A 24,418-nucleotide genomic window follows, 5' to 3' on the forward strand; every position below is an offset into this window, starting at 1 on the left:
AGATGGAAGTTTGTTCCAGCAATTAACCACCCGCTGGCTAAAGGCAAATTTCCGCACATCTATTCTACATCTGTCCTTTCTTAATTTGAACTTATGTCCCCTTGGGTTCGTAATCTGAATTCAGAATTCAGCGTGCTCAACCCATTCAAGGCCTTATAGACCTCAATCAGATCACCGCGCAGGTGCCTAGTCTTCAGCCACTGCAATTTGCAGAACTTAAGCCTCTGTTGGTAAGAGAATCCCTTCATTCCCCTCACCAATCGTGTTGCTCCCTTCTGTACACGCTCAAGCAAATCTACATCCTTCCTAAAATGAGGCCTCCAGACCTGTACGCAGTACTCAAGCCGTGGCCTGACCATTGCCTTATACAGAGGGACAATCACCTCCTTTTCCCTGCTAGCAAAATGTAATTCCACAGTTCTAAATGTTTTACTTTCTCTTTGCCCTCCGTTTAATACGAAAGCTATTTGAATTAAAAAAAAAAAAAAAAAACATAATACTGTAATAATTTATTTATTTTTTATTTTTTCGAGCGACTTCACATTGGGCTCAATCCATGCTGATTTCTATTATAATTGTCTGTGTTTATATCGTTCCTATATTTTTATGCCGTGGCACGTGCGTGCACACATGTACTCACAGAAAAGTAAGATATGTTACTACTCTATGGTTATACCCACGTGGCGTGAACTTAAAAGCAAACTTGCAAGTGGAAACGTCTTGTATTAACTTTTTAGAGTGTTGTGTTTCTGTTTTATTCTTTTTTCTCCCAGATTATGTCATCTGTGTCTAATTTAAATAAGTGGCTAAAGTGTTTACGGTGTGACGCTATATATGGCTTATGCGATAAGGAAACTCATACTAAATGCTGTACGGAGAGTTCCCAAGCAGGAGGCTTTTCATCACACGGATATATTTCGAAGGGAATTCTTTATGCTGTCGTAAAAAGTAAGAAGTATTCTCGATAGTAATGTAACTCGTAGATTTAGCTGCTGTCAGACATTAGAAATGTATCATTGCTTTTCCGTGATATTCTTATTGAACTGTTATAAAATTATTACGTGTATTAATGTAATTAATATATGAAAAAAAGCAGTGAATTAGGGTTGAATTTGAAAGTGTCTGCAATTCTGCCCAGACACGATAGGAGGGAGTATATGATGAGAGCCTTGTCGATCAATTTGTCCCTGGAAAGATTGTGCAAGGCTCAAGGGGTTGAATTTTTTTCAGTCTGGACTGTACTTGTTAACAGGAGAGACTGCTTCTACAGGAATTGGATACACTTAAATAGAAAGGGTGCAAGAATATTTGCTGTTGCTATCGAGGCAGTGTTAAGTGGGTCTGAAAACTGCTAGCTTTTGGGGGGGGGATACAAAGACTAATAGATTAACAGAAGCCACTGGCAGAGGTGAAAGTAATTCTTGCACTGCTTCTATTGGAATGAGCAGAAACCTGAAAAACAAGATGCAGGATATTTCAGAGACTGCTGAGAGTCATTGCGGTAAGAGTAAACACATGGGTTGTGTTAGGGTAGCCAAGAATAGAAACAGGTGCATGTATACTTACGTGTACACCAATGCTAGGAGTTTAGTAAATAAATTTGATGAATTTGAGGTATTGCTCAAAACATCAAAGGCAGATATTGTTGGGATATCAGAGACGTGGTGTCACACTGATATAAGGAATGCAAAACTGGAATTTAGGGAGTACAACGTCTACAGAAAAAATAGGAAGGGAGGAGGAGTTATGCTACTAGTTAAGAAACACGTAAAATCCAAGGAAGTGAAGCCATTCGACATCGCTGGACAGTGCAGTGTCGAGTCAGTTTGGTGTGAAATAAGCATTTGGAGATCAAAATTGAGAGTAGAAGTGTGCTATAGGCCTAATGACTCTGATGCATATAATAAGAAACTGTACAGGGAAATAAAGTGGGCCAGTACATCAGAGAGTCTTATAATGGGGGATTTTAATTTCCCAGATATTGACTGGAATTTATGGGCTGGTCACTCACACACTAACAAGGCTTTTGTGAATTATTGGATGATTGTTTTCTACATCAGCATGTTCGGGAGGCAACTAGAGGGAGTAATACTCTTGATTTGATTATCAGTAGTGATTCTTCATGCATTAAGAATCTGCAGATAAATGAACCACTAGGTGCTGTGATCACAGTGTGCTGAAGTGGGACTTACTCAAAGAGGTAACTACCATCAGGGGTAAAGGGAAAGGTTATTGCTTTCGTAAAGGCAACTACAGTGGTCTGAGACAGTACTTAAATTCTATACAGTGGGACCAACTGATGATGTTACCAACAGCAAATTCCAAATGGGAAGCATTCAAAGAACTTATCTTGGAAGCTACTAGGCTTTACATACCAACTAAGAAATATTGTTCAAGGTTTAGGCCTACATGGATGTCAGATGAACTAATGAGACATATGGCAGAGAAGAAAAATGCATGGGACAGATACAAATTAACATGTGACACAGAAGCCTATGATAGATACAAGTTGATCTGTAACCAAGTTACAAAGGAGGTTAGGCAGGCGAAGGCAGATTACGAGAAATCTTTGGCAAGGGATGCAAAGAAAAACATCAAAGAGTTCTTTACTTATGCAAACTTTAGAAGGAAGGGGATGAATCAGATTGGTCCACTTGATATCGATGGGTCAACTGTTGGTAATCCTGCTCAGGTATCTAACAAACTAAATGAATATTTTGCATCGACATTCACATGAGGAGTTATTCAGGGAGGGGAATGCCAGAGGTGTATTCATCTCTGGCAGTAAGCTAGAGAATCTTGTAATAACTGAGAATAAAGTGGAGGAGAAATTGTTGAAGATAAACATAAGAAAGGCACCTGGGGTGGATGGGATCTATCCAGTTATATTAAAGGAGGCATCAAAGGAAGTAAGCAAACCCTTTGCCATAATTATGAGAGCTTCCCTGGACTCAACGGAGGTACCCACAGACTGTAGATGTGCAAATGTGACCCCAATTCACAAAGGAGGATCAAAGGCCGACACAAGTAATTATAGACCCGTGAGTTTAACTTCCGTTCCAAGAAAATTAATGGAGGCACTGGTTAAAGAAGCACTGCAGGATCATCTAGACAAGACTTCAGTTATAGCTCGGACACAGCATGGTTTTGTTAAGGGAAGTTTTGCCTGACAAATTTGATTGGATACTATGATGCAGTCACAAAAGAACTGGATGCAGGGAATAACTTTGATATTATGTACATGGATCTTAGAAAGGCTTTTGATACTGTTGCACATGGAAGACTGCTGTACAAATTGGAGCAGTGTGGCATTGGAGGCAAATTGCTGCTATGGATAAAGGGATGGTTGAGGGGGAGAAGAGATAGAGTGGTAATCAATGGACACTGCTCATCGTGGACCAATGTTATTAGTGGAGTCCCTCAGGGTTCAGTGTTGGGTCCATTATTGTTTTCTGTATTTATAAATGATATTGATGGTGGTATATCAAGCTTAATGTCCAAGTTTGCAGACGATACAAAGGTTGGTAGGGTTGTCAAGGTCACTACTGACACTATGCTTCTGCAACAGGATCTGGAAAGGTTGAGCAAATGTGCTGAGAGGTGGCAAATGAAGTTTAACATTGACAAATGTAAAGTACTGCATATGGGAAACAGCAACCCCACAGCAACGTATCAGCTCTGTGGTACTACACTGACAGTGGTAGAGAATGAAAGGGACCTGGGCGTGGTTGTGCAGGCAGATATGAAGTTCTCTGAGCAGTGCAGACGGGCTACAAGAGTAGCTCATGGTGTATTGTCAGTGATATACAGGAATTGTTCTAGCAGGGATAAGGAGGTGATGATTCTCTTGTGTAAGGCAATGGTCAGGCCACACCTTGAGTACTGTATACAGGTCTGGAGGCCTCATTTCAAAAAAGAATGTAGAGCTGCTGGAACGAGTACAGAGAAGGACAACAAGATTAGTGAATGGAACAAAGGGGTGCTCTTACAAAGAAGGGTTTAAGTTTTGCAAATTAGTGTCTGGAGACTAGGCACTAGCGAGGTGATCTGATAGAGGTGTATAAAGCCTTGAATGGTTTCAGTATGTTCAATGCTGATGGGATTGTTCCTCTTCCTCTTGCTCAGAATAATCACCTGAGAGGGCATAAATTCAAATTGAGAAAAGACAGAAGTAGGACAGATGCGTGGAAATTTGCCTTTAGCCAGCGGGTAGTTGGTTGGTGGAACAGACTTCCATTGCTTGTCGTAGAAGTTGATAGCCTAAATAAATTTAAGGCTCAGCTGGACAGGTATTTCGAACAAACAGAGGGGTGAAGTGGAAGTGGTTTTTTTTTGGCTGATGCTGCATAAGCTTGCTTTCTAGCATCAAATGCCTATGCTAATGCTAAATAATTAATCCCAGGGGCTCGGCGCCTCCGTAGCCAGGTGGGTAGGAGCAGCAGTGCGTAGCACACGCTTCTTGATGTAGACGGGGGTTCGAGCCCGTGACCACCAAATACGGAGGATGCGGAAAGGTCAGGGAATGACCACCGCATATCCCCGGAGCAATATGGCCCTAGTTGCTAATGCTCCAAATAACATAACATAACATAACCCCAGGGTCTTGCATCTGGTGAGTATGGGCTTGCCACACCCAAGGTCCTGAGCTGGATATCATCATTCTTCTCTTTCTTGGCGACTTTCTCTCTAACTCAGGAATTTTTTTTTTTCTTTTGGCTGGTGTAGCAAAAGCCTCAGGCTTCCTCGTACCATATAGCTAGTGATAATAATAATAATAATTTATGGTTTACTTCTAGTAGAAGTAGTCAAAGCGGCAATGCACTAGCACACGCTCTTTGAGTAGACCGGGGTTCGTGCCCCTGACTGCTAAATACGGATGATCTGCCAACCTATGCTGGACCAACGTGGCCGATTATGGTCCATTTCCCTCAACATTAATTGTTGAGGAGGCTTCCATCCAGCAGTGGTTTGATAATGGTTGCTGCTAACCTTTTTACAAGTAGAAGTTAGTACTAGTAGGCCGGATTCAAGCATCTCGAGTTTGGATGGCGTAAACTAACCTTGGCTGAACTCCAGATGATGGGTTCACCGTGTTGTGAGAATTGCCAAATTCGTGACAGATTGAAGCAAAAGAAGTGTGGATTTTTTAACAGACTTTCATTTTTGGCTAGTGAAAAAAAGGTTAGGTTAGTTTACTCCAGTAATTCAGGATGGATTCAAACAAAAGAAGCCACTTCCTTCGGAGGTATACCCATATTCTGGAGTATAACTCTAACATAACCTAACCTTTCTTACTGAAGTTTAAGTCGGGTTATGTTACACTACCAAATTCCAGACAGATTCAAGCGAAACAAGGTGCAAACATTATAGATATCGTTTTTTGCTCGAATCCATCCCGAATTTGGGTGGCATTAACTAACTAAGTTTTCTTACTACAGATTATACAGGAATATACACTAAACATTGTTTTTCGTTTGAATCCATTTCTAATTTAGTGGTGTAATCTAACGACTTTTTTCACTAGTGGAAATGAGTCCGTTAGGGAAACTTCTACTTGTTGTACGAGTTTCACTGTGAACTGAAAATCGTGATTAGCAGCCAATCAGCACAGAGCTGTGGGTGGAGCTACATCTGTCCATCATTTGCTGTCACAAAGATCTATAGGTAAGGGTTTCTTAGTAAAGTTCAACCGCCCCTTTTGAAATTTACTTTATGGTACTTAACCCATGGAGCTTTGCGATCTTAACCCATAGATCTTTACGAAGAACTAGGCCAGCTGTTCTCTTTGCAAGAGAAGAGCTGGCCTGGTTCCACCCACTAGTTCCCACAGATTAGATGCGATCCGTTCCCAATTTAAAAGCAGCTGCAAAGGGGGAAGTCATTTTGGGGGTCCTCCCGCTTTTGCACTGCTTTAAAATCGGGGTAATGTTTACAAGTGGGTAACCCTTCCAGCTGATCATTGCGAGTAGCAGTGATACATGCCTAACCTGCTGTGGTTAGTCTTAGGGTGCTTATATCCCCCCCCCATTGCTGTTTTAAAATCGGAAAAGTTCCTAATTTGGGAACAATGAATTGAATTGGGAACTTTTCTGATTTTAAAACAGAGCGGGGGGGAGATAAACACCCTAAGACTAATCATAGCAGGTTAGGCATGTCAGTTACTGCTGCTCGCAATAATCAATCGGAAGGGGTACCTACTTGTAAACATTAACCAAAATCAGGAAACGAACTTACACACGGGAATAGATCACTCAATCATTGGGAACTAGTGGGCAGAGCTAGGCCAGCTCTTCACTCCTTATCGCAAAGATCCATGGGTAAGCACCATAAAGTAAAGTTCAGCCGGTATTCTCTGAAATAGGGGTCAGGAAGCAAAGAGAGCATGGAGCTGGTCAAATGAATAACACGTTTTAGCTATTTCTTTTTACAGCTATATTGTAATACTGGATTACTGCATACCATCATAATACCCCTCGACGTGGGCACCTGTACGTGGTGAGGGGACCTCCCAGTGACGCTGCTGGACTTCCAGACTAGCATCACTGGGATCCAACGCCCACAGCCTAGGTTCCGGGCTTACATCAATGGAATCCGGCGTGTTTGCCGTGCGTTGCGACCCGTGGAAATTCGGAAAGGGGGATCCTGGTGGTTGAGGGGCCCAGCTTCAATACACCACTTTGGCCCCTGCTTCGACAAGACGGGTGGTCCTGGAAGGCCCGGCTAGGATCAATCGGCTAGTAGGCTCGCCTGCGAGGGTCAACCGTGTCAATGCCACGCCCCTACCCTCACGGTCCGAGGGACAGGATTCAGGCTGGCGGCGGTGCGGGTATAGTGTCTGGGTAGCCCTGGCGTCCCACTCCCGAGCGCATTTATTGCATGCCGGGTAGTGGGCGTCCCTTTGGGCTCCGTGGTGGGTGGGGAGCCTGGGCACTGAACAATTTAATAATCTACATGAATCCTGATAAACTAACTTCTTCAGGGGCGCCAACCCGGTCCCTATCTGAAACCATTGACAAAGATCCAGATAGCATTATTGCTAATAAGAGGCAGCGAACCGAACTACCATCAGGGCCAGTCCCAAGGTTCTTAATTATGCATTCTACCAATGAGACACCAATTGGTAAAATGTCGCCCTTTTTTATACAAAAAGGGTTAGACGGGTTAGCAGGTTCACCCAAATCAGTTAAGAGGCTCCGTTCTGGAGACCTCTTAATTGAAACTAAAAATGACAGGCAATCAGAACACCTACTCCGAACAACATCAATCGGAGGAATCCCTATAACAGTGACACCACACAGAACACTCAATTCATCTAGAGGTGTCATTTCGGAGTGGGACCTTCTCGACGTATACGAGGAGGAAATCTGCTCCGAATTAAAACCACAGGGAGTCATTGCCGTCAAGAGAATCACTGCGCGAAGGGATGGAAAAATTGTTAAAACCAGGAGCGTTATCCTGACTTTTAACACTCCTAAACCTCCTGATGAGATTAAAGCTGGATACATCAACTGTTCAGTGCGTCCATACGTTCCGAACCCTTTACGGTGTTTCAAATGCCAGAAGTATGGACATTCTCAAATGGCCTGCCGTGGAGTCCTTGCATGCGCTCGATGCGGTGCAAAGGACCACGAAACAACAGCATGTTCAGCCGCAAAACCCACCTGTATTAACTGTGAAGGCGAACACCCGGCCTATTCACGAGCATGCCAGAGGTGGAAAGAAGAAAAAGAGATTCAACGGCTGAAGGCAGAGCTTAACATATCATACCAGGAGGCAAGGAAATCGGTCAAACCCCTGAATGTCAACAGACCTACCTACGCCCAGAAGGTAGCAGGGAGATGTTCCGTCGGAACTCAGACGGACATGACCATTCCTCCAAAGGAGTCTTTCACTCCCATCGCGCAGTATCTATTAAGTTCTCAAAAACCTGCACAGAAGGACCAATCAGCTGCCACTCCTATATCGGTACCTCCTAATGCTCCACAAGTTCCAAAGGTAGTTATGAAAGATAAGAATAAGAAAGGGGAAGTCCCCCCTATAACCCAAGAAAAGATGGATGTCGAGCAGAAGGAGGTACCCGAAGAGTCGGTCTTGGAACTCTTTGCGGAGGAGGAAATGGACACGGGACAGCGTCCTTTCTTCCCCAAAAAAGATAAATCCAAGACTGATAAAAGTAAGCCCTCAGCACCTCGGAAGCCGCCTGATGGACCCACCAAGCCAAAATAATGGCTAAATTCCTACAATGGAATTGTCGTGGATTCCGGCGAAATATTGATGACATCAAGGCCCTCCTGCAAAAGCACGAGCCAGTTTGCTTTTGCTTGCAGGAGACATATCTAAAGGCAAATGATGATCCCACCATGCACAACATCACAGTTTTTCGAAAGGATAGAATTGCGGATGACTCTGTACATGGGGGAGTGGCTATCCTTGTGGGTAACCAGACCCCAGTGCAGCCCTTGCTAATTACAACCAGCATAGAGGCTGTCGCAATTCGCCTTTCAGTGGGATTTTTATTAACTGTGTGCTCTATCTATTTGCCACCTGGGACTGACATCTCCCAGGCAGACCTTGATGATCTTCTAACGCAGTTGCCTCCCCCTTTCTTACTTCTCGGGGATATGAATGGACATAACACCCTGTGGGGTAGTGCTAACATCAACGGAAGGGGACGAGTCATAGAGCGAATGCTCAATGACAATGACCTTTCCCTTCTAAATACTGGAAAAAACACCTTCTTCCACATGCCTACCCGTACTTTTTCTGCCATTGATCTCTCTATCTGCTCCCCTTCTCTACTCCCGTCACTCACTTGGGAAGTGGAGGAGAATCCGTACGGAAGCGATCACTTCCCCGTGATAACCTTGTTACACAGTGGGAGACCATGTCTTCCTTTTAGGTTACCACGGTGGAAGATTGATCAGGCTGACTGGACTGCCTTCCAACATCAGGCAAATTTTGATCTTAGCACAGTCAGTCAAGAGTCTATCAATGATGCAGTTAAGTACATCACAGAAAATATTGTCCAAGCAGCTGCGAATGCTGTTCCAAAAACATCTGCCCGGTTTCCACCATTTCCTAAACCTTGGTGGAATTCACAATGCACAGCGGCAAAAAAGGCTCAAAACAAAGCGTGGGGGATATTCTGCCGATATCCCACCACGACCAACCTTTAAACGTGCACGAGCCAAAGCACGATATATCCGCCGTCAGAGTCAAAAGGAATCGTGGATCCGTTTTACATCATCTATTAACCAGTCTACCAACTCTAAGGTAGTCTGGGATAAAATCCGGAAAATGAAGGGGAAATATACATCCCACCCTTCTTCAATCCTAGATTATAATGGATGCGCTATTGCAGATCCAACTGCAATAGCCAATGCTCTTGGGGAAACATTCTCTAACATCTCCGCAACATCCTCGTACTCCCCAGAGTTCCTGGTCCTGAAACATAAATTGGAAAAACAAGCACTTAATTTTAAGACCAAGGGCCTCTATCCCTACAACGGGGCGTTAACTATAGAGGAACTGAAAAGAGCCCTCACTCTTTCCAAAGCAAGTGCTGTTGGACCAGATGGCATCCATTATGAAATGATTCATCTTTTCCATCTTTCACCAAACATCTTTCACCAAAATCTATGGATTGTCTGCTCCTTCTGTATAACAGAATCTTTACTGAAGGGCAGTTTCCGGACTCCTGGCGAAAGGCAATCGTTCTTGCCTTCCCTAAGCCAGGAAAGGATCCAAAGGTCACCACCAACTATCGTCCTATTGCTCTGACTAGCTGTCTGTGCAAAATCCTGGAGAGAATGGTCAATTCTCGTTTAATATGGTATTTAGAATCAAATGACCTCTCCAGCATCCAGTGCGGCTTCCGAAGGAACCGGTCCACTCTGGACCATCTTATTAGAATGGAAGCATCCATCCGGGATGCTTTCCTAACACGGGAACACTTGGTGTCGGTGTTCTTTGACATGGAGAAGGCGTATGACACAACTTGGAGATTTGGCATTTTAAAAGACTTACATAGCCTAGGCCTAAGAGGGCATCTGCCCTTTTTTATTCAAAACTTTTTAGCCAATCGATCGTTCCAAGTTCGTGTGGGATCCTCACTCTCTCGCTCCTTTAGCCAAGAGGAGGGAGTACCACAAGGATCAGTATTAAGTGTCACGCTTTTTGCCATAAAAATAAATTCCATCACAGAACAACTTCCTCCAACTGTAAACAGTGCCCTCTATGTTGATGACTTTAGCATTTTTTGCCAGTCGTGCAACATGAGGGTAATTGAAAGACAACTGCAGAAAGCCATTGATAGTCTGAACTCCTGGGCACTTTCTAATGGCTTCAGGTTCTCTCCGGAGAAGACCGTTTGCGTACACTTTTGTCGCAAGCGTAATTTTCATCCTGAACCTGAATTAAGGCTTGGACAAAATGCCATTCCAGTAGCAGCGAACATAAAATTCTTGGGACTCATATTCGATAAAAAATTGAACTTTTTGGATCATATCCATCAACTCCGCACAAAGTGCACACGTGGGCTTAATATTCTCCGCTCGCTCTCCTCTACATCTTGGGGAGCAGACAGATGCACTCTACTACGGCTGTACCGTGCACTTGTGCGATCCAAATTAGATTATGGGTCCCAAGTATATACTTCAGCCAGAGACAGTGCCCTTCGATGGCTGGACCCTGTCCATCATCAGGCTCTACGTATCGCTACTGGAGCATTTCGAACATCTCCTGTCCAGAGCTTATACGTCGAAGCAAACGAACCACCGTTATCGCTTCGTCGTAAGCAGTTGTCTCTAAAGTACGCCTTAAAACTGAAATCCCTGCCAGACCATCCTACGTGGCCATTCGTTTTTGCGCCACGATGGGAAAATTTGTACAACACCCGTAAGACTGCCAATCGTCCTTTTGGTATTCGTCTCCAAGAGCTACTCAAAGAACTTAATATTAAGGTAGACAAGGTTGCCCAAACATCAAAGCAACCCTTTCCACCCTGGCATGCTCGTGTCCCGGCATGCGACTTGTCGCTTAGAAACTGGGCAAAGTTGGACACTCCATCATGCATCTACCTGCAGCTTCATTCAGCACACCGAACTGAATATTCCGACTTCGCGCCAGTCTACACAGACGGTTCGAAGTCAGAATCATATGTGGGATCTGCTGCTGTCTTTACAGACAGGACTATATCAGAGCAGATTCCCTCGGAATGCAGTATATTTACTGCAGAGCTGCACGCTGTAGAGTTAGCCTTGGATCACATTAGTGAATGCCAATACCAACGGTTCATTTTATATTCCAACTCTCTTAGCATGTTGCAGGCTTTAATATCTGTGAGGTATAATCCTCATCCAGTTCTGTCTAGCATTCAGCAGAAGATTCACGTTCTCCATGAACGCGAATATGACATCCGCTTCTGCTGGATTCCCAGCCACATTGGGATTAGGGGTAATGATTTGGTTGACGCCGCAGCCAAATCAGCAGTCCCCAATAATAATCGCTGCCTGTCAGTCCCCTATACAGACTACAGGCAGATAATCCACGAGAAAATACATTCCCAATGGCAGGATTCGTGGAATAGACAGACTGCGAATAAATTATATCAAATAAAGCCTGTAATTGAACCGTGGCAGTCTAGTCTGCGCAGGAATCGTAAGGAGGAAGTTGTTCTTGCCCGGACTCGCATAGGACACAGTCATTTAACTCATTCGTTTTTGCTGAGGGCTGGTGACCCTCCTATGTGTGTGTCCTGTGGTACAATTTTAACTATAAGACACATTTTAATCGATTGTCCAGATTTTAGTAATATCCGTTTCACCGCTTTTAATCATCTGACTGAGCCGTATACACTCAGTCAGATTTTAACCGACAATGACAATGTGTCTGCTGTTTTTAGCTTTTTAAATTCAATAAACATTTTTACTCGTATATAAAATTTTTACATTTTTCTTTTATATATTTGCTATATCCTTTTGACATAGTGACCTAACTAATTAGGTCACTGAAAGTTTAAATTTTTTTATAAATGACATGGTCTTGGCGCATTATAGCCTTAGTAGCTAATGCGCCAATAAAACCAAAACAAAACAAAAAAAAACCATCATAATAAATCATAAATAAATGTTGAATAATAAATAAATAATATTCAGAAATAATTAATATATAATAAATATTAATAATGTAATTAAAACCTTACATTAATCATACTCTTGATCTGTTTCCATTTCAATTTCCCCAATACTTTCATTTATACTAACCACTGAAGGCGGACCTAACCAAATGTGGTTATCCATCCCATGTGCTAGGCAGGTGCCTATTACAGGCACAAGAACTCACATCCCACCCAAGACCACCGAACCAAGACGGTATATCGTCCGCCTACATTCCCTATTATCCAGGCGTGTGTCAGGAAGGATCTCGAAGGTCCTTAGAAATTACAACATCAAATGCGCGCAGTTACCCTGCAGGAACCTACGTTCACTTGTCTCCAATGTGAAGACCCCTGTCACACCTGTCTTTCACAGCAATGTAGTATATTGCATCACCTGTAGAGACTGACAGTTGCTACATAGGAGAAACATCAAGGCGTCTCCAAGATCGCCTTACGGAACATGACAGAGCAATCCGGCTTGCTGAAACTGACCAGTCCGCAGTCGCAGAACATTTTTGGGCCACCAACCACGATCTTGATCCCAAACGTGACTTTGAAGTAGTAGACCACTCACGACACTTTCACCACCGCCTATGTCTAGAGTCACTTAACATATTAAACAATCCAAAGGCAATAAACCGCCACAAAGGCATACTCTACACCCCATCCTAGAGACAACCGTTTTAATGCTAGGTGAACAGTGGAGTAAAAGCAGCGCACGTCCGTGCAACAACAATGGCACATGATTAACGTGCCTCACTAAGCTCATTGCACTTATCCGTTGTATTTTTGTATTTGAATTTCAGTTGATGAAGAGACACGCCAGTCTCGAAAGCTACTGCCTGTTAGTATATATTTGTATTTTTACATTAAACTGGATTTATAATTTATACGTATATGTTATTTCAACCACTAAAGCCTTGGTAAATTTTTCAATACTGCCATCAGTTTCCTAATACTTCTACTCTATCTTGATAACATGGTCGCGGCAACGTTTCCATCTTTCTTGAGTTATGACAACTATTTCTTATTTTGTGTATTCCATCAGATGTATCATTAATATATCATTAATATTTTTAATTTGAATAAAACTTTTCATTTGAGCCTATATTAATATATTAATTCAATAGGGTTTAAGTTGAAATGTGTCTGTGCTCATGGAGTATTCTATCCACTGTGAGTGTATTTTTGCAATGTTTAAATGACTAATTTCTAATAATTCACATTTACGCATACTAAGCTGAAATGATACATTGTCTCACCAACCACTCTATAATATCTTGCTTCCACAGCAAAGTGCTTGGAGGCTTGCCTTGTTCAATGCTATCTGTTATAGTTTCCAGTAATGCAGAACCTGTCTGAACCAGAAAGAGAACCTGTCTGAATATTTGGCAGTAGTTGATACTTTAGCCAAGTTTCAAAATTATGTTGATTCATTTGGCCATGATAGCCAGTTGTGCATTTTCAGCTTTATATATGAGTGCAGAATTTGAAATAAAGCTGTTTATATTTCCTGCACTTTTTATAATAATTCTTTTACCAGCTTGACCAGAGTCTGTGACTCCAGATAATCCATTGATCTTCTAACACTACCAAAAAGTTAAATTACTGTCCACCCAGGACAGCAATTTAACTTTTCATCTAAAAAAAGTAGGTTCTTCCCAGAATCTTGGTAATGCACCATTGCTCATAAATATTTTGTTCTTCATAGAACAAAATCATCTGTTTCCATTAAGACTTACAATTTGGTTTCTGTTTTCTTCCATTTAAGCTCCATTTGTTTCAAAATTTTGTGTGGAGCTGTTTTCCCAAATTAAAAATCAAATTTCTACTTTATAACTGGCAATAATGCAAAGTACTACATATAGCATTAGCAAGGGCACATGATGCATGAAAGCAAGCTTATATAGCATCAGCCAAAAAAAAAAACAACAACACTTATTTCACCCATCCCCTCGCTCCAAATGTTTGTCAAGAATCTATTTAAGCTATCAACTTCTGCCAACCAGGCTGGCCGGGTGAGTAAAGTGCTTGCCTGGTAACCCAAAGGTCGCGGGTTCGAATCCCGCCTCGAGCTTGGATCAGAGTACTGCAAAAACTTTGGAAGGTACATTATGGCCACAGAAGCCAATGCACCCACAACTAACTAAAACAAACAAACTATCAACTTCTACAACGACAGATGGAAGTTTGTTCCAGCAATCAACCACCCGCTAGCTAAAGGTAAACTTCCACACATCTATCCTACAACCGTCTTTCCTCAATTTGAATTTATGCCCTCTCAGGCGATTATTCTGAGTAAGAGGAAGAATCCCATCAGCATTGAGCATGCACAAACCATTCAAGGCTTTATACACCTCAATCAGATCACCTCACAGGTGCCTAGTCTCCAGACACTGTAATTTGCAAAACTTAAGCCTTTCTTCGTAAGAGCAACCCTTTGTTCTATTCACTAATCTTGTTGCCCTTCTCTGTATTTGTTCCAACAGCCCTACATCCTTCTTAAAATGAGGCCTCCAGATCTGTATACAGTACTCAAGGTGTGGCCTGACCTTTGCCTTATACAAGGGGATAATTATCTCCTTATCACTGCTAGAAAAACTCCTGTATATCATTGACAAGACAACATGAGCTACTCTTGCAGACTGTCTGCACTGCTCAGAAAACTTCATATCTGCCTGCACAATTACCCCCAGGTCCTTTTCATTCTCTACCACTGTCAGTGTGGTACAACAGAGTTGATACATTACTCTGGGATTACTGCTTCCCATATGTAGTACTTTACATTTGTCAATGTTAAACTTCATTTGCCACTATATAATATCTCAGCCCATCTGCTCAACTTTTCTAGATCCTGTTGCAGCAATGTACTGTCATTAACAACCCTGCTGACCTTTGTATCGTCTGCAAACTTGGACATTAAGCGTGATATACTATCATCAATATCATTTATAAATACAGAAAACAATAATAGACCCAACACTGAACCCTGAGGGACTCCATTAATAACATTAGTCCACGAAGAGCAGTTTCCATTTATTACAACTCTTTGTCTTCTCCCACTTAACCATCCCTTTATCCATAGCAGCAGTTTGCCTCCAATGCCACACTTCTCCAATTTGTGCAGCAGTCTTCCATGTTCAGTGGTATCAAAGGCCTTTCTAAGATCCAAATATATGATATCAAAGTTATTCTTTGCATCCAGTTCCTTTGTGTCTACATTATAGTATCCAATCAAATTAGTCAGACAAGACTTCCCCTTAACAAACCCATGCTGTGTCCGAGCTATAACTGAAGTCTTGTCTAGATGATCCTGCAATGCTTCTTTAACCTGTGCCTCCATTAATTTCCCTGGAACAGAAGTTAGACTAACAGGTCTGTAATTACCTCTGTCACTCTTTGATCCTCCTTTGTGGATTGGGGTCACATTTGCACATCTCCATTCCATGGGTACCTCCCCTGAGTCCAGGGAAGCTCTCATAATTATAGCTAAATGTTTGCTTACTTCCTTTGGTGCCTCCTTTAATATAACTGGATAGATTTCATCCACCATAGGTGCCTTTCTTATGTTTATTTTCAACAATTTCTCCTCCACTTTACTCTCAGTTATTACAAGATTATCTAGCTTACTGTCAGAGTTGAATACACCTCTGACATTCCCCTCCCTGAATAACTCCTCATGTGTGAATGTAGATGCAAAATATTCATATAGTTTGTTAGCTACCTGAGCAGGATCATCAACAGTTGAACCATCGATATCAAGTGGACCAATCTGATTCATACCCTTTCTTCTAGAGTTTACATAAGTAAAGAACTCTTTGCTGTTTTTCTTTGCATCCTTTGCCAAAGATTTCTTGTAATCTGCCTTTGCCTGCCTAACCTCCTTTGTAACTTGGTTACAGACCAGCTTATATCTATCATAGGCTTCTGTGTCACATGTTAATTTATATGTGTGCCATGCATTTTTCTTCTCTGTCACATGTCTAATTAGTTCATCTGACATCCATTTAGGTCTAAACCTTGAACAATATTTCTTTGTTGGTATGAAAAGCCTAGTAGCTTCCAAGATTAATTCTTTAAATGCTTTCCCTTTTGAATTTGCTGTTGGTAACATCATCAGTTGGTCCCACCGTATGGAATTTAAATACTGTCTCAAACCATCATAGTCACCTTTACAAAAGCAAAAACCCTTCCCTTTACCCTTGATGGTAGTTACCTCTTTCAGTAAATCCCACTTCAGCACACTGTGATCACTGCCATCTAATGGTTCCTTTATCTGCAGATTCTTGATGCATGAAGAATCACTACTTGATAATCAGATCAAGAGTATTATATTGAGAAAATAAAAATTTGAAAAAAATTATGAAATAAAGGTCATTCTTCCGAGCAACCTATAAAATGAAAGTACATCAATCAATAAAATGTTAAATGAGATCATTACATTAACTCCATCTATTAACAAAGGATTGAACAGATCATATTTTTAAAATGCAATATTACCATTGCTCTATATTATAGCAACTATATCCGTGTTTTTAAAATGAATTGTAAATTCACTTTCACTGACTCTTCTTTAAATGCTTTCCGTGACAATGCTGGTATAACATTTCACCCAGTCACATCACTGATTCTTGATATTGTATTGTTGGCAGCCAGAAGTGAAAGCTAGGAATAACAGGTAGTATTAGTATTTTAATCACTAAAAGATTCAGGAAAGTGTGCATTTTCTGAACCTGTCAAAAAGAAAAGTAATTATCTGCTAATCACACCTTTCCATTACCAAAAAGTACCTATCCAATTCTGCTTTGAACTTCAAACTGTCAATCTCAACCACAGTAGCAGGCACTTCATTCAAGTGATCTACAACATGCTGCTTGAAAGTAATCTTTGAGATTCAGCCTTCTATTATTCCCCAAAATTTTTATTTGCACCCACTCTCTCTTCTGCCAATCTGGTTGCCCTTCTCTGAATCCTTTCTGGAAGTTCTGTCTTTTTTTGAGTGTGGCCTCTAGATCCAAATGCAGCATTCTAAATGCAATCTCATGATTGTGTTATACAAAGGAATGATGACATCCATTTTCCCTGCTTGCAAAGGCCTTATATATCATACTGGACACCATGTCCCTTCCTAACCACCTGCTTATACTGCATGGAAGTCATGTCTAACTGAAGCATAACCCCTAATTCTTTTTCATTCTATGTCACTTTTAACTCCCCATCCCAGCTCGTAGATAACTCCAAAATTTGTGTTTCCTAGGTGCAAAACCTTAGCAAGAATTAAAGGTTAGGAATATCATGAAATTCAGTGACACACCCATAAGTTTTGTTTGATGCAGCGGTCCTGTACGTTTCACGTTGGTAGCTTTAACAATCATAAACATGGGACATTACAATTATATAATATAGGCATTTCTACCATAATATCTGGCACTGCTGGAAAAGGTTGGCTATTGCTAATAATAATAGTTATTATTATTATTATTATTATTATTATTATTATTATTATTGCTCTTATATTATTTCTCCCTAGTTGGGGGTTCCACCTCGTGACTGATATTGCTATCAAGTACACAGGGTGGTTGTTCTTATGTCTGGTGTTACTGTTGGTCAAGGAACTCTCTGACTATCCTACAGGTGTTCAGGATTGTGACTTTCTGGAGTTCCTGGTAGATGTTTGCTGGGAGACCTATTGCAGCTAGGCTGTTATGTAGGGTCTTTGGACCATACTGGTGGTTGACATGATGATTGGGATGGCTGTTGCTTATGCCACATCTCTTTGATCTCCTGTCTTAGGTTTGTGTACATTCTGATTTTTTCCTCATGGGTTTTCTGGAGGTTGCTAGTTTTGAGTACCACTATCTCAATCAGATAGATGGCCTTTTCCTTCTTGTCCACCTGGGTTATGTCCTGTCTGTTGTACGGGATTGTGTTATCCATTATTATGTTGCAGTCCCAGTACAACTTGTGGGTCGGGGTCTCTAGCACTGCCTGGGGTTCGTACTTGTAGTAAAAAAAAAGGTAAACTGCAGCCATTAAAACCCACTGCAGGATGGAAGCCTCCTCAACAATTCATGTTGAGGGAAATGGACCGTAATCTGCCACGCTGATCCAGTGCGGGTTGGCAGATCGACTGTATTTAGCAGTCAGGGGCTTGAATCCCGGTCTACTCAAGGAGTGTGTGCTATGTGCTACTGCACTCCTGCTCCTGACCAGGAGAAAAAAGGCGTATGGAGGCCTTTCTTTGATCAGCTGGTATTTCTTTGCTAGCTTCTGATGTATTATCCTGGCTACCTGGTCATGTCTACAAGTGTACTCAGTCTCAGTGATTACCTTGCATTCCAAGTGATGTGTTGGATCGTTTCTGAGGCCAGGTGGCATTGTTAACATGTCATCTAACACTCTGGGATAATTGGTGATGTATTTTCTATAGTTTCTGGTGTTGATTACCTGGTCTTGGATGGTGAGCATGAATTCTTCAGTCCTGGAAGAGTGTCCTGCTCGTGAGCCATGCATTGGAAGCAGTTTTATCTATGTGATCTCGATGGAGGTCATTGTAGTGTCTGCCATGGAGTGTCTTCTTTGCCAATCTTTCTAGCTTCATTTGTGCCATCTGAATGGGCGAGAACTCCTCGCTTAGGTTGAGTACGGTATACCTCTTGTCTATATTCCTTATGGCCTGCTGTGTGTTTCTGGAAGTAATCTTTCGGGTTATTGACACTGTTTTCTGTTGCTCGATGAGGTCTATCAGACCCCTTCTCCCTTTTTCCGAGCTATTGTCACTCTCTCCACAGCTGGACTTCTGGTGGTAGCGGCTCTTGGTCATCATTGTCCTTGTCTTCCTCATGATATCCTCCAGCTCGGTGTTAGTCCAATCTATGATCCTGAAGGAGTATGTTAGCACTGGGGCAACATAGGTGTTTGTGGCTTTAACTGTGTTCCTCCATTCAGCTTTGCTTTCAGCAGGCTTCTGAGTCTCTGATGGTATTTTTCTGTCAGGCAAGCCTTGATTTCCTTGTGCTCTAACTGCTGAGCCTGCATCATCCCCAGGTATTTGTAGGTCTCTCTCTCTCTCTGTCATGGCTTTAATCTCTTTACCAGTCTGTAGCTGGCAGTTTCGGCCGACTAATTTTCCTTGGTGCATTCCATGGGTCTTGCATTTGTTTAGACCAAATTCCATCCTGATATCATTGCTGAATTCTTCAGTGATCCAGAGTGGTTGCTGTAGTTGCTTCTTAGTTGCCGCATAGAACTTGATGTCATCCATGTACATCAGGTGGGTGAGGGTGTACAGGTTCTTCCTTCCTTCTTTGAGGGTTATATCCATACTTGCTACTGTTGAGCATGGTGGATAGCAGGTTAAGCGCAAGACAGAACCGTAGTGGGCTCTGGACATCTCCCTGAAAGATTCCTCTCCTGATGGGGATTGGTCTGGTTGTGATATTCTCGAACTTAATGGTGGTACTCCATTTTTCCATCGTTGCTCATAGGAAGTTTGTCACTATCAGATTGAGTTTGTAGATCTTCAGCATCTCTATTAGCCAGCTATGAGGCATGATGTTGAAGGCCTTGTGGTAATCAATGTAGGCCATATATAGGTTATGGCACTTCTTGTAGGCTTGCTCTGTAACCGCAGCATCTATGCTTAATTACTCCTTGCATCCTTTGCTCATCCGCTTGCATCCTTTCTGCTGTTCTGCCATTCAGAAATTCCTCCAGCCATCGACGAGAATCACCTCCAGACAGACCTCTCCAAACAAGTGACAAGTGGCAAAACCACTATACTGTAATTAAGGATGCCACACCTAGTATACAGTGGTTTGCTTGTTTAAACAAAGGTGATTCCATTCTAAAAAATCTGAATTGCATTCTTCTTAAGCACAAAAATTGCATTTCCACAAAAAGAACCCATTTTTCGTGGAATACAAAGCACCACGATAAGGATATTGATTATATTCCCTGATGAGTCAAGATTTAGCCCGAATAGTAATTCTTGATAGAGTTACTCTTTTTGGGGAAATGGATAGTTTTATTGGTAGGAAGGCATCACCATTAAGGGTCACATATCCCTTCTTCTCTTCAAGCGTAAAACCTTAGGTGCTTAATGATATAAAGATGAAATCTTAAGAATGCTTATGTGTGACTGATTTGAGATGCACTTGATCCTGATTTCCTTTTTTGTTGATGATAAATAAGTAAAATAAAATAAATTTCCATTTATTTTTGATGTGGCTGAAGGCAAAAGAGTTTACATGTTCATTGTGGCTGCATAGATATTGAATTATTATTCAGGACAGCCAGATTTCAACATGGCAGTTCACAGTGGGATGTGCACTTTTGATGGCAGCATACAAACTCAAACCCACAACCTCCTTACTTGTGGCTGCACATGCAATCACACTGGATCACAGCTGATAGATGCTTTTCCATAGAGTTTATTTGGTTGGTGAATTTCTGCAATGCAATGATATCCAGAAAATAGACTGGCCTGTCAGATCCTCAGCCCAATAATACATTTGGGATGCTTTGGGGAGACAAATTGAAAATCAAGAATCTTACATGGGCTAAAATCTTTCTCAAAGTAGAATAGGATTTTTGCCTACTGATCTAAATAAATTCATTGGCAGTATGAGGAGTCAGTGTGACTGTGGTATAGCTTTGACGATGATCATAATCCTTTATTTGTGTTATAAAATTCGTATAGTTTTCATGAGTTGGTGATTATTCTTTCATGACATGCATGTTTATTATGTTTTAATGGGTTTTATAAGATTCATTCTTCAAACAAAATTTTATTGAAGAAAATTATTTTATCTAGAAAACAAATTTATTTTATTATTTTATTTTACAAAATTATTTTATCTAGAGAGGTGAGGATAAGATATTTCAAAAAATAGGTAACATCGTGACATCTTTAACTTTTGCATGAGTGTATTTCTGTTGCCACAATATAGTGCAAATTAAGAATATATAATTCAAGGTTAGATATAAGGAAATTTGCTTTTAGTCAAAGAGTTGTCAATTTTTGAAGCAAGCTAGCCTCATAGAAGAGGAATTTGATATGCCGTTGGCCAAAATAGATAAAAATATGAAGCTGGGGAGAATTTTTTTATGGCACATGATACACATAATATTTGTATTATTTTGTGCGTGTGTGCTAGCTGAGTGCCGTGGAGAAGTTAGAAGACAGCTAACTACCATCACCACCTACAGTGAGTTGTCACATAGAAAACTGGAAACCCAATTGCAAAAATCATTGGTTCATAAGATGAAAGCTTGTTTAGAAGACCTTTATGCCAAAGTCTACCAAAAGTATTACAAATATTAAGAGCAAATATAAATACAAAAGTAATATAAATATTAATATATCACCAGTGAATCGACACTGATAGAATCCATATTGGCAATCATTGATCAAATGAAAGGTTTCGAGATAGTTCAAGAGTTGGTTGATAGATTTCTCCATTACTTTCGAAAGATAAAGGTAAGTGGAGAAGGACAATAACTGGAAGTGAGTTTTGTTATCCTTTTTAGGAACTGGCTGAATATGAGGAAATTTCCAAACAGAAGTAAAAACACCAGTGTAAAAAGAAAGTTTAAAAATGTGACAAAAAACAGGAGCAAACTCAGGAGTTATCGGTTTTGAGAATAAGTAGAGAGATGCCATCAGCATGTGGCAATTTATTAGCATCAAGATTGTTCACAATTTTGATATTCTCTGTTGGAAGTCTACAGGGAACATTGAGTGGAGTGTACTGGGTACATAGGAGGTGATTTACCAAGATTTGATAGAGGAGTTAGAAGAAAAGTAGGATGCTAGTATTATATCATATTATCGATTAATAAATATTAAATAACAGTATTATATCATTAATTGTCTTTGTCTATATTTAAAATCAGAAACTTGCCATTTTATTATTTTATTTTTTTCATTTTTAGGCATTAGTGAGAAGTATGCTTGTAAAATTTCATCCATAAATGACGTCATTTATCTCAGTCCGTCTACTTGCAGAAATTTTAATGTTAAATATTCACATAATGTTTGTGTGAGAAGAACAGGTAAAGAATGGACATTATGTACAGTGTATCCTGATAAAAAATTACTTCCGTGTACTGTAGTTGTCTACAGTAATACTCTTGAGTGCCACCAAGGTGATGTAATTGAAGTTGATGGCAATATACCGTCAGTGACCAATGCTGCAGAAGTTACTTTATTTTGCACCTCAGATGAAAACTTGATTCTTGAACAACCTTATCTTCAATATTTTCAAACATTATTTTGTAAGTATATGTTTCTTTCAGTCTCCTTCTAGGGACTATTATAAATTGATATACAAAATATGGTAGAGATTAACTTAGAATATTGGTAAGCAGCCAATGATTTTCTTATGAAAAGTAGTTCATACTAACATAAGAATCATGACATATACAAACATATTGAACAAATTTAGAAAATCATTTCTTCATCTCCTATAAGAGCTTTTTTAAGAATTTTGAGTTGATTCTATTTGTTTTTAAACATGGATATGCACTGTATTATCAATTTAAATTCTAGGTAAAGCAAGTGATATTAAAATATTTTTTAAAATTAGTTACATTTTAAACTGATTACCTGTCTAATTCCCTGAGTTAATTAATTACAAGGAGATTAGCATTAGTAGAGGCATATGATGCAAGAAAGCAAGCTTATGCAGCATCAGCCAAAAAAAAAAAGGGAAAAAAAAACCGCTCCCATTTCATCCCTCCGTTCGTTCGAAATACCTGTCCAGCTGAGCCTTAAATTTATTTAGGCTATCAACTTCTACAACAAGAGATGGAAGTCTGTTCCACCAACCAATTACCCGCTGGCTAAAGGCAAATTTCCGCACATCTATCCTACATTTGTCTTTCCTCAATTTGAATTTATGCCCTCTCAGGTGATTATTTTGAGCAAGAAGAAGAATCCCATCAGCATTGAACATGCTCAAACCATTCAAGGCTTTATACACCTCTATCATTTCTTCAATTTGCAAAACTGTAATTTGCAAAACTTAAGCCTTTCTTCGTAAGAGCAACCCTTTGTTCCATTCACTAATCTTGTTGCTCTTCTCTGTACTCGTTCCAACAACTACATCTTTCTTGAAATGAGGCGTCCAGACCTGTATACAGTACTCAAGGTGTGGCCTGACCATTGCCTTATACAAAGGAATAATCACCTCCTTATCCCTGCTAGAAAAATTCCTGTATATCATTGACAAGACACCATGAGCTACTCTTGCAGCCCATCTGCACTGCACAATTACCCCCAGGTCCTTTTCATTCTCTACCATTGTCAGTGTAGTACCACAGAGTTGATATGCTCCACTGGGGTTACTGTTTCCCATATGTAGTACTTTACATTTGTCAACGTTAACCTTCATTTGCCACCTCTCAGCCATCTGCTCAACCTTTCCACATCCTATTGCAGCAGCATACTGTCAGTAGTGTCCTTAACAACCCTGCCAACCTTTGTATTGTCTGCAAACTTGGACATTAAGCTTGATATACCATCATCAGTATCATTTATAAATACAGAAAACAACAATGGACCCAACACTGAACCCTGAGGGACTCCACTATTAACATTAGTCCTTGATGAGCAGTGTCCATTTATTACCACTCTCTGTCTTCTCCCCCTCCACCATCCCTTTATCCATAGCAGCAATTTGCCTCCAATGCCACACTGCTCCAATTTGTGCAGCAGTCTTCCATGTGCAACAGTATCAAAAGCCTTTCTAAGATCCAAATATATAATATCAAAGTTATTCCCTGCATCCAGTTCTTTTGTGACTGCATCATAGTATCCAATCAAATTGGTCAGGCAAGACTTTCCCTTAACAAAAACGTGCTGTGTCCGAGCTATAACTGAAGTCTTGTCTAGATGATCCTGCAGTGCTTCATTAACCAGTGCCTCCATTAATTTTCCTGGAACAGAAGTTAAACTCATAGGTCTATAATTACTTGCGTCATCCTTTGATCCTCTGTAAATTGGGGTCATATTTGCACATCTCCAGTCTATGGGTACCTCCCCTGAGTCCAAAGAAGCTCTCATAATTATGGCTAAGGGTTTGCTTACTTCCTTTGCTGCCTCCTTAAATATAACTGGATAGATCCCATCCACCCTGGAGACAAAGACTAATAGATTAACAGTAGCCACTGGCAGAGCTGAAAGAGATTCTTGCACTGCTTCTATTGGAATGAGCAGAAGACTGAAAAACAAGATGCAGGATATTTCAGAGACTGCTG

The 24,418-nt window shown here is 40.8% G+C and overlaps 1 protein-coding gene across 1 annotated transcript in view; it reads left to right on the forward strand.

The window, feature by feature from the left end:
- The first annotated feature begins 658 nt into the window (after positions 1–658).
- LOC150079671 (ATPase family gene 2 protein homolog A-like) overlaps positions 659–24,418 on the forward strand; it is a 154,162-nt gene continuing 130,402 nt past the window's right edge. The window contains exons 1-2 of the mRNA XM_090383161.1: positions 659–948; positions 22,094–22,435. Coding sequence (XP_090239287.1) covers positions 777–948; positions 22,094–22,435 — 514 coding nt within the window. The 5' untranslated portion in view covers positions 659–776. The remainder of the gene's footprint in view (positions 949–22,093; positions 22,436–24,418) is intronic.

Source organism: Mastigoproctus giganteus, chromosome 10 (assembly GCF_048544385.1).
Source record: "Mastigoproctus giganteus isolate SK-2022 chromosome 10, ASM4854438v1, whole genome shotgun sequence".
Lineage (NCBI taxonomy): Eukaryota > Metazoa > Arthropoda > Arachnida > Uropygi > Thelyphonidae > Mastigoproctus > Mastigoproctus giganteus.